The sequence below is a fragment of the Lampetra planeri genome, chromosome 12 (assembly GCF_965212315.1).
Source record: "Lampetra planeri chromosome 12, kcLamPlan1.2.h2, whole genome shotgun sequence".
Taxonomy (NCBI): domain Eukaryota; kingdom Metazoa; phylum Chordata; class Hyperoartia; order Petromyzontiformes; family Petromyzontidae; genus Lampetra; species Lampetra planeri.
In genome coordinates, this window is record NC_136118.1 from 9481018 (window position 1) to 9499418 (window position 18401).

At 52.9% G+C, this 18401-nt stretch overlaps 1 protein-coding gene across 1 annotated transcript in view; it reads left to right on the forward strand.

The window, feature by feature from the left end:
- The first annotated feature begins 2793 nt into the window (after nt 1–2793).
- The window catches only part of LOC144721637 (T-cell leukemia homeobox protein 1-like), a 33711-nt gene continuing 18103 nt past the window's right edge, over nt 2794–18401 (forward strand). Inside the window, exons 1-2 of the mRNA XM_078599440.1 lie at nt 2794–3973; nt 8436–8673. Coding sequence (XP_078455566.1) covers nt 3334–3973; nt 8436–8673 — 878 coding nt within the window. The 5' untranslated portion in view covers nt 2794–3333. The remainder of the gene's footprint in view (nt 3974–8435; nt 8674–18401) is intronic.

Below are 18401 nucleotides of genomic sequence, written 5' to 3' on the forward strand. Positions count from 1 at the left end.
TGAGCGGGAATCGACTGCGGGTCGCCAGGATGGTCGTGCGGCGCGTTAACCGCTACACTGCCGCTCTGAACAATTAATATATTTACACATTATTTACATACACACATACATATATATAAAGATAAAGATCCCCCGTATAGCCTTAACAGACCGTAGGGGCAAGTGCTGTTAGCGAGTACCTATGAAGGCCGGAACGGTACACGAGGGGGTGGGTGGCCAGCACCACGCCCGACCGCCTTTGTCTCCCCAGTGGCGATGTTTACACACCACACGAGGTACTCATTTCAGGCTGAGTCGACCTAGGGGAGGCCCAGGACCGATTCAGATAATCGTCACTGGTGTTGGACCGTGCGCGGGAATCGAACCCAGATCGCTAGGTTCGTAGCGCAGCGCGCTCACCGCTACACTACCGCTCCCCACAACATATATATATACACACACGCATAGAGACATATATACGTGCATTACGTGCGTTTCCACACATAGAGGGTATACAGTGCATATGGTGAGAGTTAGAAAGGTTCACTGATGACTGATGCTGTGCTGCTTGACTTCATAGAGCATCAAACCTCTGACCCCAACCACCACCACCACCACCACAGCCACCCGTCAATCCGCAGCCCGTAACCCCAGTAGCGCGCCCAGAGTCGGGGATGGACACTCGGATTCCGCAGTCGACGTCGCTCCATGCGAGTATGCACGTTGGACGTGTATGTGATTGAACTACGTTGAACTTCTTTCGCACCGTACGTAGCCAACCGTGCCCATCGGAGGGTGCGTGGGGAAGGACAGCGAACTGAACACAACAAGAACGGCTCTAAAGAGGAAATTAGCGGCTTCCTAATATCGGCAGGGGAAGAGCGTTCCGGAGGGCTGAGGAAACGCGCCTGAACTTTACACAGCAACGAACACGACGTGTGGACATTATCTATGCATTTACAGTATACACATTTTACATTTTAAAGTATTTTTTGTTATGATTGATCTCAAAATGAGTTCGAACAACGTGTGTGCATTTCTGGGGTTAGATAAGTCTTACACGCGGCTCTTTTTGAGTCGGCAGCGAGTATGCGTAGGTGAGTGTGTGCGTGTGTAGGTGCGTAGGTGAGTGTGTGCGCGTGTGTGCGTGTGTGTGTAGGTGCGTGTGGGCGTGTGTGTGCGTAGGTGAGCGTGTGCGTGTGTGTGCGTAGCTGAGTGTGTGCGTGTGTGTAGGTGAGTGTGTGCGTGTGTGTGTGTAGGTGCGTGTATGTGTGTGTGTGCGTGTGTGTGCGTAGGTGAGTGTGTGCGTGTGTAGGTGCATGTGTGTGCGTGTGTGTGTGTAGGTGCGTGTATGTGTGTGTGTGTGCGTAGGTGAGTGTGTGCGTGTGTAGGTGCATGTGTGTGCGTGTGTGTGTGTAGGTGCGTGTATGTGTGTGTGTGCGTAGGTGAGTGTGTGCGTGTGTGTGCGTAGGTGAGCGTGTGCGTGTGTGTGCGTAGGTGAGTGTGTGCGTGTGTGTGCGTAAGTGAGTGTGTGCGTGTGTGTGCGTAGGTGAGTGTGTGCGTGTGTAGGTGAGTGTGTGCGTGTGTAGGTGCATGTGTGTGCGTGTGTGTGTGTACACACGAGTGAGTGTGTGTTTACACACGAGTACACGTGTGTGAAATGTTCACGGGTGAGTGTCTACGTGCGAGTGCTTGTGAGTGACCCAGCGTGTGTAATTATGAGCGACTGTGTGTTGTGAATGAGCGTGTATGAGCGAGTAGGTGAGAGTGTGTGTATGCGAGTATGTATTTGTGAATGTGTGTGTGTGTGAGCACGTGTATATGCGAGTTGCGTTAGTGTAGGTCGACTCAGCCTAAAATAAGTACCTGGCGTGGTGTGTAAGCATCGCTACTGGAGAGACAAAAGCGGTCGGGCGTGGTGCTGGCCACCCACCTCCTCGTGTGCCGTGCCGGCCTTCATGGGTGCTCGCTAACAGCACTTGCCCAAATTACCTGTCAATGCTATACGGAGGAGCTTTGTCTTTGCACGTGAATGTGTATATCAGTCGGCGCGTGAACTTGAGTGAGGGTATTAGTCGGTACGTGTGTGTGTGAGAGAGAGAGAATGAATGCAAGCAAATCCGCGATTGAGTGAGCACGCGAGACTGTGAGCGCGTGTGTAACGCAAAGACAAAAGACCCCCCCCCCTTATAGCCTTAACAGACTGTTGGGGCAAGTGCTGTTTAGCGAGCATCTATGAAGGCCGGTAACGGCGCATGCATTGCACACACGCACAGACACACTCGATACACCATCGCATTTCCCAAAAAAAAGGTATTCGCAGTTCACCGACGACGATTCTTCACGCGAGACGCGGCGAGGAGTCACCTGGGAGTGAACACAAACAGGCGGGCAGCCCGCGTAGCGGAGGCGGCGGCATCGACTGAAAATCATCGCAACACCGCGCGTCTGAGCCCGGGCATTGTTCGTCCCCCACCCCACCACCACCGCACTTCACGAACGAGACGCGAAAATCACCCGCGTCGTGCATGATGCACATCGCGCGAGGAGGACTCCGGCCAGGGCAACGGGGCCCGTGCACAGCGCGAGAACAGAACCCAAACCACCACCACCCCCCCAACACCCCCGCCAGCCTTCCCTCCCTCCTAACCTCTACCCGCAACCCTCCTCATCCTCCCAATCAACCCCTCCCACCTCGTCACCAATCCTCCCAATCAACCCCGGCCTAAACCAACAACCCTCCCTCTCCCTCCCTCCCTCCTATTAGTTCGCCCCCCCCCCGCCGCCCTCCCCCCAACTCCCGCACCCGAACCCCCCGCCCCCGGGCCAATGATGGCTCCTGAAGGGCGCTTTGCTTTACGCACTCGCGTTCGGCATCCGAGTGCGGACACCGGAGCCGAGGCGCCGCGCTCACTTCGCGCTCCTCCTCCTCCTTCTCTCGCTTCGTTTGCCGCTGCTCCTTCGTCCTCTTCTTCTTCTTCGTCGCCTTCCTCCTCTGACTGATGCGCGCCTTCTCGTCGTGCAGGACATCGATCCTCATCAGGCGCATTCGTCTCGTCCGCTGCACTTCAACGCGGCGAAGAGAGGATTCGGACTGACGGAAGACGAATTCGCAATCTAACTCTCGATAGCGGCAGTCGTAGCAGCGGCGGTAGTTGCGGCAGTCGTGATCGGACGCGGAGCGGCCGAAGAAATCGCGAGCAGGCACGAGTCCTACCGGGTCGGCTCGCCCTTCCTGGGGTCTCGCGCGCGGTTGCGCGCTCACACGCAGGCGGAGCCGCAGGCATACAGACGAGACTCGCGAGCAGACTCGCAGGCAAACGCACACGAGTCGGACAAGGCAGTCGGGCAGACATGGACCACACGGGCGGCAACCCCGTGGTTGCACAGACGCATCACCACGGGGGCGGACATGAACCTATCAGCTTCGGAATCGACCAGATCCTCAACAGCAGCGACCAGGGCGGCTACCTGATGGCCGGAGGCCGCCTCTCCGACTCGGACTACCACCTCCAAGGCAGCGGGGCTTACAGCGCCTGCATGGGCCCTCCCTACAACGGCTACGGCGGAGGTGGAGGAGGCGGAGGAGGAGGCGGTGGGATCTCGGGGAGCTGCGGAGGTGCGGGCGGAGGAGCAGGCGGCGGCGGGGGAGTGCCTCCCTGCGGCGTGCCCACGTTCACGGGATCCTACAATGTCAACATGAGCATGAATGTGAACATGGCGGCAGCGGCGGCTGCGGCGGCTGCGGCCGCGGCTGCCGGCGGCCCTCACGGCTGCTCGGGCGGTGGTGCCGGGGGGATGATGGGGCCCGGCGGGGTGATCCGCGTGCCCGCGCACAGACCCATGCCGCCCCCCGGGGTGCACGGACCCTCGATGGGCGCGGGCATGGCCCCCATGCCCGGGGTGACTCCCATGAGCAACATGAGCAATCTGAACGCGATGAGTTTCCCGTGGATGGAGAGCAGCAGACGCTTCGCCAAGGACCGGCTGACAGGTGATTCTGCCAACCGAGTTGCTAAAGCGTCTACGTGCCGGGCAGCGCAGTAAATCTTCATCGTTATTAGCATGATCCGCATCATCATCATCATCATCATAATTAGAGCAGTGCATCTGTACATTGCCACCATGTTTTATTTGTAATGGTTCTTTTGTTTTGAAAGGCAAGGCAGACGTTGGAGGGCTGGGTGGTTGTGTGAGATGAACGCGCGTGGGTGTTTGTGAGAGCTGTGTGTGCATGCGTGACATTCATTTGCATCCAGTGTGATTGGCTACGAACACTGTTGATTGGTAACATTCACACTAATGCACTCGGGTAGAGGCCTCACCACTGAGTCTCACGAAAACCAACGTGAGCTGCGTCATGACGTAAGTTTTTAGTCGTCATTAATGTATAATTTAATTAGAATATCGAATTTTATAGGCGTCGTCCTCGCTTAATTAACGCGTGTTATGCAAATTTTGTTCATTGATGAGTTCCAATCCGCGAGCCCGAACAACGAGCTGCTCGGACGGGCTTTACGCAAATGAATTAATTTGTATTTCACAAACAGGCAAATACATTGCATGGGATTATCCCAGGTGCCGTACGCGGTGTGGGTCTTAAGACCACGCAGAAGCGTAAATTGTAGAGCGACTTAATAAGGAGCCGCTCGCTATATTAATACGGAGCGGTGTAGCTCGCGCATCGTAAAATAAAATCCATGCATTTTTAATGACGACGAATATAACCCTTGGACGCGTACATATGTTTGTATTTACGCGAGCTTTATTGATACGAGCATTGCGCGTAATGCAATGTTAGATTTTTGCGTGCAATTCGTGTTAACTATTTCATCATAGGGCCCTAATATTTAGCGTGACCGGCGTGGTGAAGTATGGTCAAATACACATCACAAACCCAACGTGGTAAAGTATGGTCAATTACACCCTACTGTCGATTGGCAAAAGCGCTGTGCATATAAACACCATAGATGCAGCGGCTGCAATGTAATGCGTTTATTGTGCAAGGTGTAAAAAGTTAAATGCAAAACGGAATAATGCGTCGAAGGCATTCCACCAGGCACACATTACGCGCAATGTTATAGAAAACTGGATTTTTTAAATTTGTTTAATAAATCACTGCGTAATGCCGAGTAATCCACGAAATTATTATTCTTATTTTGTATTGCGACAATGTTCTTATTAATTTTGGAAAATTGACGTAAACTCGAACGAGTGGGAATACTCAATCTGCACCACACGTATCAACACAAATCCATATCTCTTGCTCAACACAATAGATAGATAGATATACGTGGCCCGTGAAGATGCCCGTGTCGTACTAACTAACCACAGTACTAAAGAACATTTTTTTTTATCTCGCTGAGCTAAATGGCTTTTATTTCAGAAGCGACCCTGGCACAAATTGTACAACTCTGTACACAACTCACATTCACTGTGGCTACATTGTACACGGCACCTAACAAGCACGTCACTTGGGAAAAGTCGTCTGCATATACACAATTATCACACACAAAGACAGATCCCCCGTATAGCCTTCACATACTGTTGGGGCAAGTGCTGTTAGCGAGCACCTATAAAGGCGGACACTGCATACGCGGAGGTGGATGGCCAGCACCAAGCTCGGCCGCCTTTGTCTCCCTAGTGGCGGTGTTCTTATTTGAGGGGGAGTCGACCCACACAGATCATCATCATCAGCCATGGGTCAACCCAATACTGGATGAAAGCCTCACCAAAGCCGTCGCCACGGCTCACGATGCTGTGATGTAACAAAGACAAAGTTCCCCTGTGTAGCCCACACAAGCGTACGAGGCAAGTACGGTTAGTGAGTACGTGTATCAGCGCCTGTGAAGGCCGCACGGCGCACGAGGGGGTGGTGAGGTTATCAGTACCCCCCCCCACCCCACACGCAAGACAAGTTCGGTCCAATTGTTAAGTATTGCAATGAATACATTCCACTACTATTGACTGCAGTATTGTAGACAGCTTTTTAATGGTAGGTATATATATACTGCGTGTATACTATGTGTATGTATATATACAAAGACAAAGATTCCCCACCATAGCCTCAACAGACTAGGAGCGAGAGCTTCTATGAAGGCCGAGACGGCACACGAGGGGGTAGGTGGCCAGCACCACGCCCGGCCGCCTTTGTCTCCCTCGTGGCGATGTTTTACTACACTCACCGCACCATAGCACACACCTGCCAGCATTTAGGCCCAACACGATGTACAATCTCCACTTGGACGTTGAATAGCGTTGCTTGCGGTCTGCAGTCGTGTGTTCCGTGTTTATTCATTATTATTAAGGCCGCTCGCCACGGCACTTTTGCGCTCACCTCTATTTAGAACGGTTGGCTACGAACGGTGCAAAAAAAGTTCAACAAAACATACGTAAACCGTCGACCAATTACTCGTGCCCACGTTCAACCTATTATCGGGCACTCGAGGGGCATATTCTTTTTCTTTCCCCGTAACGTAAGGGAGAGGAGGCGATCGCTTAATTATTGGCCCGCGTATCGGCTCGACTCTTCGCCACTGGTACACGTTGTGCCGTCGGCAGCAAACGCAAGCAGCGTGGCGCATCCATGCGACGAAGGCGACACCAGCGGGGTCGTGATGCGTACGAAAATAACAACTCGCGCTTGTAATTTAGCAAAGGAGAGCGCATATTGATGCGGGGATGCGGCCTATGTAATAACTATGGCGCGCAATGAAATCGATGCTGCTTTTAACATTTAGAGAGGTTGCGTTTTATTTACAAAAGTAAACTGCACAGGAATATTTTACACGATGGGATTTATGTGTGTGCGGTGGTGGTGGTGTGGGTAGGTGCTCGCTTGCAGCACTTGCCCCAAATAGTATGTTGAGGCTATACGGGGATTTTTTTTTCTTACGTTTGTATAGCGGTTATCGCGCTACGTTACGAACCCCGGCGACTCGAGTTCGATTCCTGCTCACGGTCAACACCAATAACGGTTATCTGGACCTGTCCTGGGCCTCCCCTAACTCGACTCGGCCTCAAATGACCGCCTGGTGCGGTGCGTAAAACATAACCATTGGGAAGACAAAGGCGGCCGTGCCATGGTGCTGGCCACCTTACCCCCTCGTGTGCGGAGCTGGCCTTCAGAAGTGCTCGCTGACAACTTTTGCACCAAAGCTCTGTTAAGGCTACACGGGGGGTCTCTGTGCATTCTTATTTACGTTTGAACAAAACAGCCAGGCCTACTAATGTGTGAAGTCCGTGTGTGTGTGTCTGTGCAATTGGCACAACGTACACAGGAGTACCACTGGGGTAGGATTTTGTGTGTACATGTAAGGAAAGGGGCAACTAAAGTCAAGCCGAGCCCAGTCGTAGTCATGATAAATACATTTATTGCATATCCATTTACACACAACCAGTTGCAGGGTTGGCCCACTTTCCATCACATTCCACTTCAGGCGAATTGCTTGGCACGCTGACCGTGGCGGCGGTTGGTGGTGTATTTGTAAGTGTATAGCACGCGAGACTTGACGCGATGTAGAACTGCAGACTCGTCCCTGGCGCTACGCGTGCAACAAATCAATCTCCCGATGGAAACATATTGGAGGCGCCGAATAAGAAACAAAATGATTTTACGATGTTTCACCCCACCACCCCCCGTCCTCGTTCCAAGCGTACAACTCCACAACACATTCTTGCCGAACGACAAACGTTATGACCACTTCCCGAACGTCACTATCATTTAAATGGGTCACCTCGCCCGTCAGTCACGGCCATCAACTGGGCATTATGTAACCTCGACACGGGCAGCAGCAGCAGCGGCAGCGTTCGGCTGTCTACGACGCGCGCGTGGGACCCCACGGCTCGCCGTTTCGCCTTAACGCACGCGTTCGACTGCCGGCGAAAACAAAGTTGGGGAGTTCTCGGTCATCGGTCATTGCTGCGCCTCGGTCGCTCGTCGAGACGAGCTGCGTGCAAACACGTTCTCGTGTGACAGTTTAATTAGTCAATTGACCGACAATTATCCGGCGCCGCGTGAACAACAAACAACTCTGGGCCGCTGTGCGAATGGCCCTCCGCCTGCAGTTGATGTCGCGTTTTCACCGTCGCTGTTCAACGATTCCACGACGCTTTACCGCGTGAATGAATCCCCTCTCGTTTCGCCGGTCCCCCCCCCCCCACAAACCCTTCCACGGCCTTGCCTTTTGTCCTGCTTCTCCTGGTCCCAACCCCCACGTCCTTCGAATGCCCTTCCTCGATCCTCTCCCCATCTTTCCCCGGTCCTTCCTCCGTCCTTCCTTTGTTCTTCCTCGCGTCCCCCCGCCCCCAGCCGCCCGCCGCGCTTATTTCCGAGACGCAAACCACCTCGGCGCTTCTCCTCCGCGTTCGAAGAGGGACACCTCCATAACCCGACGTCCTCTCCCTTCTCTCTCCTGCTCACACCCCCTCCTCCTTCTCCTCGACCACCACGACAGCCGCCCTGGCTCCCTTCACCGTCCAGCGGCGCATCGGCCACCCGTACCAGAACCGCACGCCGCCCAAGCGCAAAAAACCCCGCACGTCCTTCACCCGGCTGCAGATCTGCGAGCTGGAGAAGCGCTTCCATCGCCAGAAGTACCTCGCGTCCGCGGAGCGCGCAGCCCTCGCCAAGGCGCTCAAGATGACGGACGCCCAGGTCAAGACGTGGTTCCAGAACCGGCGCACCAAGTGGAGGTGAGGTGGCGTGTGTGGCTTGTGTGGCGTGTGTGTGCGTGCTGTAGCCGGCGGGGGGGGGGCTACAGCCGTGGTTACAGGGTTGAGTGTTGGAGGCTATAGCGCTGAGGGTCTCGGCTGTAGTGGTACGGACGGGTACGGGCTTCCTCCAAAGTGCAGTTCGACCACGGGCCTAATTCTCACCTTGATCGGTCGTCATTGAAATACCTTCAATTGGTCACGTGTGTGCACGCGCATGATGATTGCTACACGCGTTCCAAGTGACGTCGCGGGCGGGCGGGCGGGCGTTTATTGAAATTTCATTTGTGAATACCTGTATTGTACGCGTGTTGCATGCGTGTTTACATGCGTGTGCACGATCCCGTCCGTTGTGACGGAGAGATTGCGGATTCAAATTACGATAGAGAGATCGTGTGTGTGTACATGTCTTTGTGCACGTGTGTGTACATGTCTTTGTGCACGTGTGTGTACATGTACCGCGCCGGCCCCTCCATAGGTGCTACTCGCAAACAGCACCTGCCCCAACAGTCTGTTAAGGCTACACGGGGAGTCTTTGTCTTTGTACACTTGTAGCCCACCTGACGTGAAGAGCGTTGCTGCAAATTGATAAGCGGCCACCCCCCCCCCCCCAGCTCCCTACCTGCACACGAAAGACGTGTTTACCAATCATCAGGCGAGTGCAGCGTGTAAAGACTTAGATTTGCATTCGAACGAAGAACATTGATAGATTTGGAAAGGCGGACCGTGGTGGGTCGCGAGCAGCAGGCAACGTGCACGAGTTGGCCAGTCGGCACTCGAAAACCCCGACAAACCCGGGCGTGGACCTCCCCTCGGTGAACTCGGTCGAAAATCACATCCCGCTGTCGCATTGGAAAGAAAAAAAATGTTTTTTTTTAAACCCTAAAAAGAAAACAAATTCGCCCGGGCGTGTTGACTGCTGGCTCCTGACGCTTCCCTCCAGTTCATTGGCAGCGCTAATAGGCGCTCCCCAACGACACGTAGCCACAACAGTTTGTTCAGCCTTTGTGTGTCCGCTTTTTAGCGCGTGTGATTTTGTCGCGCGCGAGTCCTCTGATGAAAGTGGAAGTATTGAAGGCGATGTCCATTCAGGATCGCGCTCGCGCGCGCGTGTGTGTCTGTGTGTGTATCTGTGTGTGTTCGCACGTGTATTTTTGACCGTGATATGTTGAGACTATGAATTCTGAATCTGATTTCCGCGGAGACAGACATGTATGTTGATATGAAGGCGTGTCTGTGTATGTATCTGCGTGTGTGTGTGTGTATGTATATGTGTGGCCGTGTATGTCGGTGTGTGTGGTACATTGAGACGCGCGCGCCCAGGTGGACATTGACAACAATGCCTAGGCGATGTTGGATTCGATTGTGAGGGAGGATAGGGAGAGAGGGGGGGGAGATTACTGGCGGCATGATATTTGCCGCATCTCCGATTAGCACGGTTGGCTAAGTCCGGTGCGAAATAAGTTCAACGTACATACGTCCACATTTCTGTGAAGCTCTCTTCGCGTGCGTATGCGCGTCCCCATGACCACACACGCTTCAATCAACTACCCCCCCACGAACCACCCCCCTCTCTCTCGTTGTTTCATGAAAGCATTATCTTTAACGCACAAAGCTGCATCGTGGAGGAGATCAGAAGACTCCGTTTCCTGGCCGTAGCCTAACGTCATCGGAGAATTCCACGCAGACCCGCGTGTTTACCGGTCGACAACCCCCCCGCCCCCCATCGTGTGGCCATGATAATACACGGGGGGGGGGGGGGGGGTCATGCCCGAGCGTATCCATCCGTGCCACGTGCACCGTCGGCTATTGGCGATATGGTGTCTACCTGTGAAAAATAAATAACCTTGCAGCTAATCGGGATTTCCTCCAGTATAAGTCGATATTCCGATTCTGATATTCGTGACGGTCGTCGTTTGAGTCGAGGTTTGCGATGACGACGCTGCATTCAATCAATCTTCGGGAATTTATGAAATAGTAGCAGCCAGGACCGATAATTGCTTATTTATATTTGCCGAAGGGGTTCGCTGTTGACGTGGTATTATTTCTGGAACCAATGAAGATCCGGTCCGAATGAGAAAAATTATCGATTTAATAGTTTTTTTAGCTGTAAGCATAGGCAAAATATGCTTTGCTCTAATGTCACGATTTCTAGCACTTCTGGAACATCGGCAGTATGTACATCGGCCGCTCAGCCACGGTCGTCTATAGAGCATTAGATAATACACAGCAATGATTGCAGGCGTCGAGTGAATTGAGAGCACCACACAAAGACAAATATCCACCACACAGATTTTTGGGGAAAGTGCTGTTAGCGATCGAGACCGATTGAGACCGTCTGCAACGGAGGAGTGACGTGACCACGCCCGCCCCCATGTCTTTAGATTTCACGTCCGGTGCTTATTTGAGGCTGAGTCGACCTTGTGTTGGCCCCCGAACCGGTTCATATAATCGTCACTGATGTTGGTGGCCTTGAGCGGCAATCGAACTCGGGTGGCTGGGTTAGTAACGCACTGCGCCACCGCTCCCCACTATATATATAACAAAGACAAAGATCCCTCGTGTAGCCTTAATAGACTGTTGGGGAAAGGGCAGTTAGGGAGCACCGTTGAATGCCGACACGGCACAACAGTGTGTTACAGGCTACACGGGGGGGGGGGGGGGACTTGTTGTCTTTGTGTGTGCGTGTACACGCCTCGGCTGCGTTGCGCGCTGTTTATTCGCGGTTGCTCCGTTTAATGGGGAATCGAATCTCGCTTCGTGAAACAGCCCGCAGCGCCGCGTCAATGATCTAAATGACCTCTCGCCTCTGATGAGATCATTGTCGTGTCAAGTGCGTGGCGATTCCCCCCCCCTTCCACCTCCTCCTCGTCAAACACCACGCTACCGTTTTTGGCGCAGGTGTTTATATGGTTTATCTTTTTTTTCCTGGGCTAGGGCAGGGTTGATGGCGTTTGTTGAAAGCGTGAGCGGCGTTTGTGTTTCTATTGATTGATTCTCTAATGAAGAGGTGGAGGGAAGTTGTGTGGCGTGACAATTCGTGCGCACGGTGTTGGGAAGAACCCTGACGCATTAGAACGGTGGTGGTGGTGGTGGTGGCGGTGCGTGCGTAAGAGGTTGTGTGAAGAGGTCGTGTGAAGAGGTCGTGTGAAGAGGTCGTGTGAAGAGGTCGTGTGAAGAGGTCGTGTGAAGAGGTCGTGTGAAGAGGTCGTGTGAAGAGGTCGTGTGAAGAGGTCGTGTGAAGAGGTCGTGTGAAGAGGTCGTGTGAAGAGGTCGTGTGAAGAGGTCGTGTGAAGAGGTCGTGTGAAGAGGTCGTGTGAAGAGGTCGTGTGAAGAGGTCGTGTGAAGAGGTCGTGTGAAGAGGTCGTGTGAGGAGGTCGTGCGGAAGAGGTCGTGCGGAAGAGGTCGTGCGGAAGAGGTCGTGCGGAAGAGGTCGTGCGGAAGAGGTCGTGCGGAAGAGGTCGTGTGAAGAGGTCGTGTGAAGAGGTCGTGTGAAGAGGTCGTGTGAAGAGGTCGTGTGAAGAGGTCGTGTGAAGAGGTCGTGTGAAGAGGTCGTGTGAAGAGGTCGTGTGAAGAGGTCGTGTGAAGAGGTCGTGTGAAGAGGTCGTGTGAAGAGGTCGTGTGAAGAGGTCGTGTGAAGAGGTCGTGTGAGGAGGTCGTGTGAGGAGGTCGTGTGAGGAGGTCGTGTGAAGAGGTCGTGTGAAGAGGTCGTGCGGAAGAGGTCGTGCGGAAGAGGTCGTGCGGAAGAGGTCGTGCGGAAGAGGTCGTGCGGAAGAGGTCGTGCGGAAGAGGTCGTGCGGAGGAGGTCGTGCGGAGGAGGTCGTGCGGAGGAGGTCGTGCGGAGGAGGTCGTGTGAGGAGGTCGTGTGAGGAGGTCGTGTGAGGAGGTCGTGTGAGGAGGTCGTGTGAGGAGGTCGTGTGAGGAGGTCGTGTGAGGAGGTCGTGTGAGGAGGTCGTGTGAGGAGGTCGTGTGAGGAGGTCGTGTGAAGAGGTCGTGTGAAGAGGTCGTGTGAGGAGGTCGTGTGAGGAGGTCGTGTGAGGAGGTCGTGTGAGGAGGTCGTGTGAGGAGGTCGTGTGAGGAGGTCGTGTGAGGAGGTCGTGTGAGGAGGTCGTGTGAGGAGGTCGTGTGAGGAGGTCGTGCGGAGGAGGTCGTGCGGAAGAGGTCGTGCGGAAGAGGTCGTGCGGAAGAGGTCGTGCGGAAGAGGTCGTGCGGAAGAGGTCGTGCGGAAGAGGTCGTGCGGAAGAGGTCGTGCGGAAGAGGTCGTGCGGAAGAGGTCGTGCGGAAGAGGTCGTGCGGAAGAGGTCGTGCGGAAGAGGTCGTGCGGAAGAGGTCGTGCGGAAGAGGTCGTGCGGAAGAGGTCGTGCGGAAGAGGTCGTGCGGAAGAGGTCGTGCGGAAGAGGTCGTGCGGAAGAGGTCGTGCGGAAGAGGTCGTGCGGAAGAGGTCGTGCGGAAGAGGTCGTGCGGAAGAGGTCGTGCGGAAGAGGTCGTGCGGAAGAGGTCGTGCGGAAGAGGTCGTGCGGAAGAGGTCGTGCGGAAGAGGTCGTGCGGAAGAGGTCGTGCGGAAGAGGTCGTGCGGAAGAGGTCGTGCGGAAGAGGTCGTGCGGAAGAGGTCGTGCGGAAGAGGTCGTGCGGAAGAGGTCGTGCGGAAGAGGTCGTGCGGAAGAGGTCGTGCGAAGAGGTCGTGCGAAGAGGTCGTGCGAAGAGGTCGTGCGAAGAGGTCGTGCGAAGAGGTCGTGCGAAGAGGTCGTGCGAAGAGGTCGTGCGAAGAGGTCGTGCGAAGAGGTCGTGCGAAGAGGTCGTGCGAAGAGGTCGTGCGAAGAGGTCGTGCGAAGAGGTCGTGCGAAGAGGTCGTGCGAAGAGGTCGTGCGAAGAGGTCGTGCGAAGAGGTCGTGCGAAGAGGTCGTGCGAAGAGGTCGTGCGAAGAGGTCGTGCGAAGAGGTCGTGCGAAGAGGTCGTGCGAAGAGGTCGTGCGAAGAGGTCGTGCGAAGAGGTCGTGCGAAGAGGTCGTGCGAAGAGGTCGTGCGAAGAGGTCGTGCGAAGAGGTCGTGCGAAGAGGTCGTGCGAAGAGGTCGTGCGAAGAGGTCGTGCGAAGAGGTCGTGCGAAGAGGTCGTGCGAAGAGGTCGTGCGAAGAGGTCGTGCGAAGAGGTCGTGTGAAGAGGTCGTGTGAAGAGGTCGTGTGAAGAGGTCGTGTGAAGAGGTCGTGTGAAGAGGTCGTGTGAAGAGGTCGTGTGAAGAGGTCGTGTGAAGAGGTCGTGTGAAGAGGTCGTGTGAAGAGGTCGTGTGAAGAGGTCGTGTAGCGATACGTGCACTGTGCTATAACCACGGCGACCCGAGTTCGATTCCCGCTTCACGGCCAACACCTGTTGACGATTATCTGCACCGGTCCTGGGCGTCCCCTAGGTCGACTCGGCCTCAAATGAGTAACCTGGTGCGTGGTAGCAACATCGCCACTGGGGAGACAAAGGCGACCGGGCGAGGTGCAGGCCACCCACCACCTCGTGTGACGTGCCGACCTTCATAGGTGCTCGCCAACAGCACTTGCCCCCATAGTCTGTTAAGGCTACACGGGGGATCTTTGTCTTTGTTGGTGCGTGAGATGTGATAATGTGTTGGAGTAAAGGTCGTGTTCTAGCAGATACACTTTCGTCTGGCGTCATACACGATTTTTCACGGTTGGCTACGAACGGTGCGATAGAAATTCAACATACATCCATACATACAAGATAACAATGTGATTTACACCTTGAGTGTTTTTTTATAATTGTATTTTTTCATCTGAAAGGGAAACAAAACGGAAATTGTGTAATCGAACCATACACTACGTATATATATATATTTTATAGACAGACGGATTCCTTGCAGCAGAACACATGCACAGACATATTCATTTACACATACCGGAGGGTGATGCCGATATTTTATTCGAGGTATAATTACTAAAAATATATAACCAAGCTAATATTTAACTCTTGGTGAACGCGAGTTTATTCAAAATTTACTCAATTACACGGTGAGCTCGCGTGGCAAAGTTCGCGACCAATATTAAATCAATTTTTTGTTAATTGTACGTTAATATTTGTGAATTCCTTTCACATTGCCGTGACCGTTTTGTTCACCTACCTTGTATAGTATCCACCCCACACACGGGTATCTGTGTACTAGCGGCAGGAGGAACAATGTTGAAAGAAGGGGCAGAGGGGTGGTGAGATTGTCGAGTGGTTGCGTTCGGTGTGCAGTTATTTTTAGCACCGTATTACTTAGTCGTGTATAATTGTTTATAGATTATTTTTAATTTAATTTAGGCCATTTCGATGACTACGTCAATATGCAATGCCCTGTCTTAGTCTTACAAAGGCCCAGCGGAATGGTGATTGGAAATTCAAAAAGACCCTCCCGGTATCTCTCGATGGTAGAGAAACCTTTCTTAAACGCTTCTCGCTCACGTGATTGGTTGCCCCCCCCCCCCCCCATATATTTCGTCAGTTGTATTCGCAATAATTTTGCTCAACAATTATTTATGATGTACGCGCGGTCGCAGCTAGGCCGATGGGTTTTGTATAGTTGTACCCGTCAGTTTTATCGCCCGTTTGTAAGTATTCACTCAATGATGGGGGGCTTTTTCAGCTTGACTGGCATGGCGCACAAGACACGATGTCCAAAGACACTTTTTAAAAGGGGCAGGTTTTTTTCCAGAGAAATTCATTCGCTGCCCTGTATTATAATAAACATGCACAAGATGGCATATATATATACACATATACGTATGCACGCACACAACATCTTCCACCCACGTATATTATGGACGCGAATGTAAAACAGATGTACATACTTGTATTGCATATACTTCTACAGGTGCAGCCCCTTTGCCAATCCACTGCTGGATGAAGGCCTCCCCACAACATGCTGGTCGTGGGAGTTATTTGACCATACTTCACCATGCTGGTCAGTGAGGGTTGGTGAAGGCGGGGAGCGTTGACGTGGGAGTGGGGTGTGCGGAGGTGCATATCCTACAGTACGTTTGTCTATTGCCCATGCTTTCAAGTAGCGAGCTGATGATACGTTAATAAAAATAATGATATGAAAAAGATATTAAGAATGTGCTTTCGTCTTTCTGGCAATGCAACAGGTGTTAAGATTCTAGATTTGAAGCTGTCGTGACTGCAAGGATTCATAGTCTTTGTTTTTTCTGTAAAGTATATTACCGAAAAAACCAAAGCGTATAGGGGTTAATATGTTCAAACACCAAATAGATACATTTTGCAAGGCATCACGTGTGCATTAACCACACAGAGTACTTGTGGCAAAACATGCTAACAAACATGCTCTGAATTTCGATTTAAAGCTTTCGTGACTGCAGCGACTAATATTTTGGTTCTTTCGGTAAAGTCGCGTAGAAGGGAAATAATAAAATAATAAAAATAAAACATGATAAAAATTCTCACGACGTTTCGATTGCAACACAAGCAATCGTCATCAGGTGTGAAAACGACAGCAAGAACATTTTCAGCTAAATTTTTCAGCTAAAATTTTCTTGCCGTAGTTTTCACACCTGATGATGATTGCTTGTGTTGCAATCGAAAGTCGTGAGAATTTGTATTATGTTTTATTTTTATTATTTTATTATTTCCCTTCTACGCGACTTTGCCGAAAGAACCAAAAACACGCTCTGCTAATACGTGGCATCGTCTTTGAAACTGATTGGCCGACACCAGAGACATCCTGGCCTTGTCTCACCACCAGTGTCAGATCGGAGAACGCCAAAAGGCGAACAGCACAAAGGACAGTGCAACGTATCAGAGCATTGACAGCTCGGGTTGAGCAGTTCTATATGTTCTCATCATTTGGATACCGGCACAAAAGGTCCCATAGATAACAACAATTATAATAATAATGATATGCAGCGGCAGATTTGGAAGAGACCAAAGGCTCCTGAGGGTGGGGGGGATCTCAGTGTTGTGTGAAGCGTGGTGGTGGGGGGGGGGGCTATGAAGAGGTGGTGGGGGGGGGGCTGTGAAGAGGTGGGGGGGGGGGGGCTGTGAGGAGGCGGTGGGGGGAGCTGTGAGGAGGTGGGGGGGGGGGGAGCTGTGAGGAGGTGGGGGGGGGGGGCTGTGAGGAGGTGGGGGGGAGCTGTGAGGAGGTAGGGGGGGGGCTGTGAGGAGGCGGTGGGGGGAGCTGTGAGGAGGTGGGGGGGAGCTGTGAGGAGGTGGGGGGGGGGCTGTGAGGAGGCGGTGGGGGGACCTGTGAGGAGGTGGGGGGGGATATGAGGAGGTGGGGGGGGGGGAGCTGTGAGGAGGTGGGGGGGGGATATGAGGAGGTGGGGGGGGGGGCTGTGAGGAGGCGGTGGGGGGGAGCTGTGAGGAGGTGGGGGGGGGGAGCTGTGAGGAAGTGGGGAGGAGCTGTGAGAAGGTGGGGGGGGGGCTGTGAGGAGGCGGTGGGGGGGGGCTGTGAGGAGGAGGTGGGGGGGGGCATAGGGGGATGTGAAGGGGGGTGGCAGGTAGCCATAATTTGTCTAATGGCGCGGTGCATTAATAATGCAGCCGAGCTGTGTTGTCGACATCTGGTAACTGCAATATCGATTTATAAAATATACATAAAAAAATAAAAGCGACTGCGCGAGATGAAGCATATGTTTTATTAAATGCGCGTTTTAATATATAATGAGAGGCACGAGGCGCCAAATTAATATTTATCGACGAGAGACGACACGTATCTCTAATTACGCTGAGGAAATTAAAGGCGTTTAGCCCGTAACACGCTCTCACTTGTGCGTCTCATCATCATAATAATAAAATGTAGAACGGCGGTTTAGCTCATTAATCTGGTTTTGAAACCGGGGCCTGGCGTGCCGGAAGCTGTTGCACGCATGATGGGCAAGGCAGCGCGTCTCTTATAAGGCAACGCAGTTGCATGCAACCGAATTGATACGTGGACGTGTCTTGCAACCGGTTTGCAGGTCAGAAGTTGCGCCCACCGGTTGTTTACAGTTAGCGACAAGGCCACTCTGTTGGTTTTAAGCGTCGATCCGCTCAGCGATTTTGTTTCGCCTCGGCCTTCCTCCTCGGCATCGTCTCTGGATAACACGGATGGCCAACATCACCACCAACACCACCACTAACACCAACACCACAATCACCACCAACACCACAAACACCATCACCACCACCACAATCACCACCACCATCACCACCACCATCATCATCACCACCACCAACACCATCACCACCACCACAATCACCACCACAATCACCACCACCATCACCACCACCATCACCACCACCATCACCACCACCATCATCATCACCATCACCAACACCATCATCACCACCACCACCACCAACACCACCACAATCACCACCACCACCACAATCACCACCACCACCACCACCACCACCATCACCACCACCACAATCACCACCACCATCACCACCACCACCATCACCACCACCACCATCACCACCACTATACCGTGCACACGGGAACATCCTCAAACACGCACAAAATGAGAACACGTGCGACGGTTACGTTCTGTTTAAAAATGCCGTGTTTTTTTAATGCGCGTACAAAGACACGTGAATGTAGTTTTAAATAAAAGTATCGTTTAAAAAAAAAAGATATTGCATTAAATACCGTAACCCCATGGTCGTCCTGCCTACGGCCACGATCACAGCTTTGTCCGGGTCTGGCGTGTTTACTCTTCGCGTGGACCGCG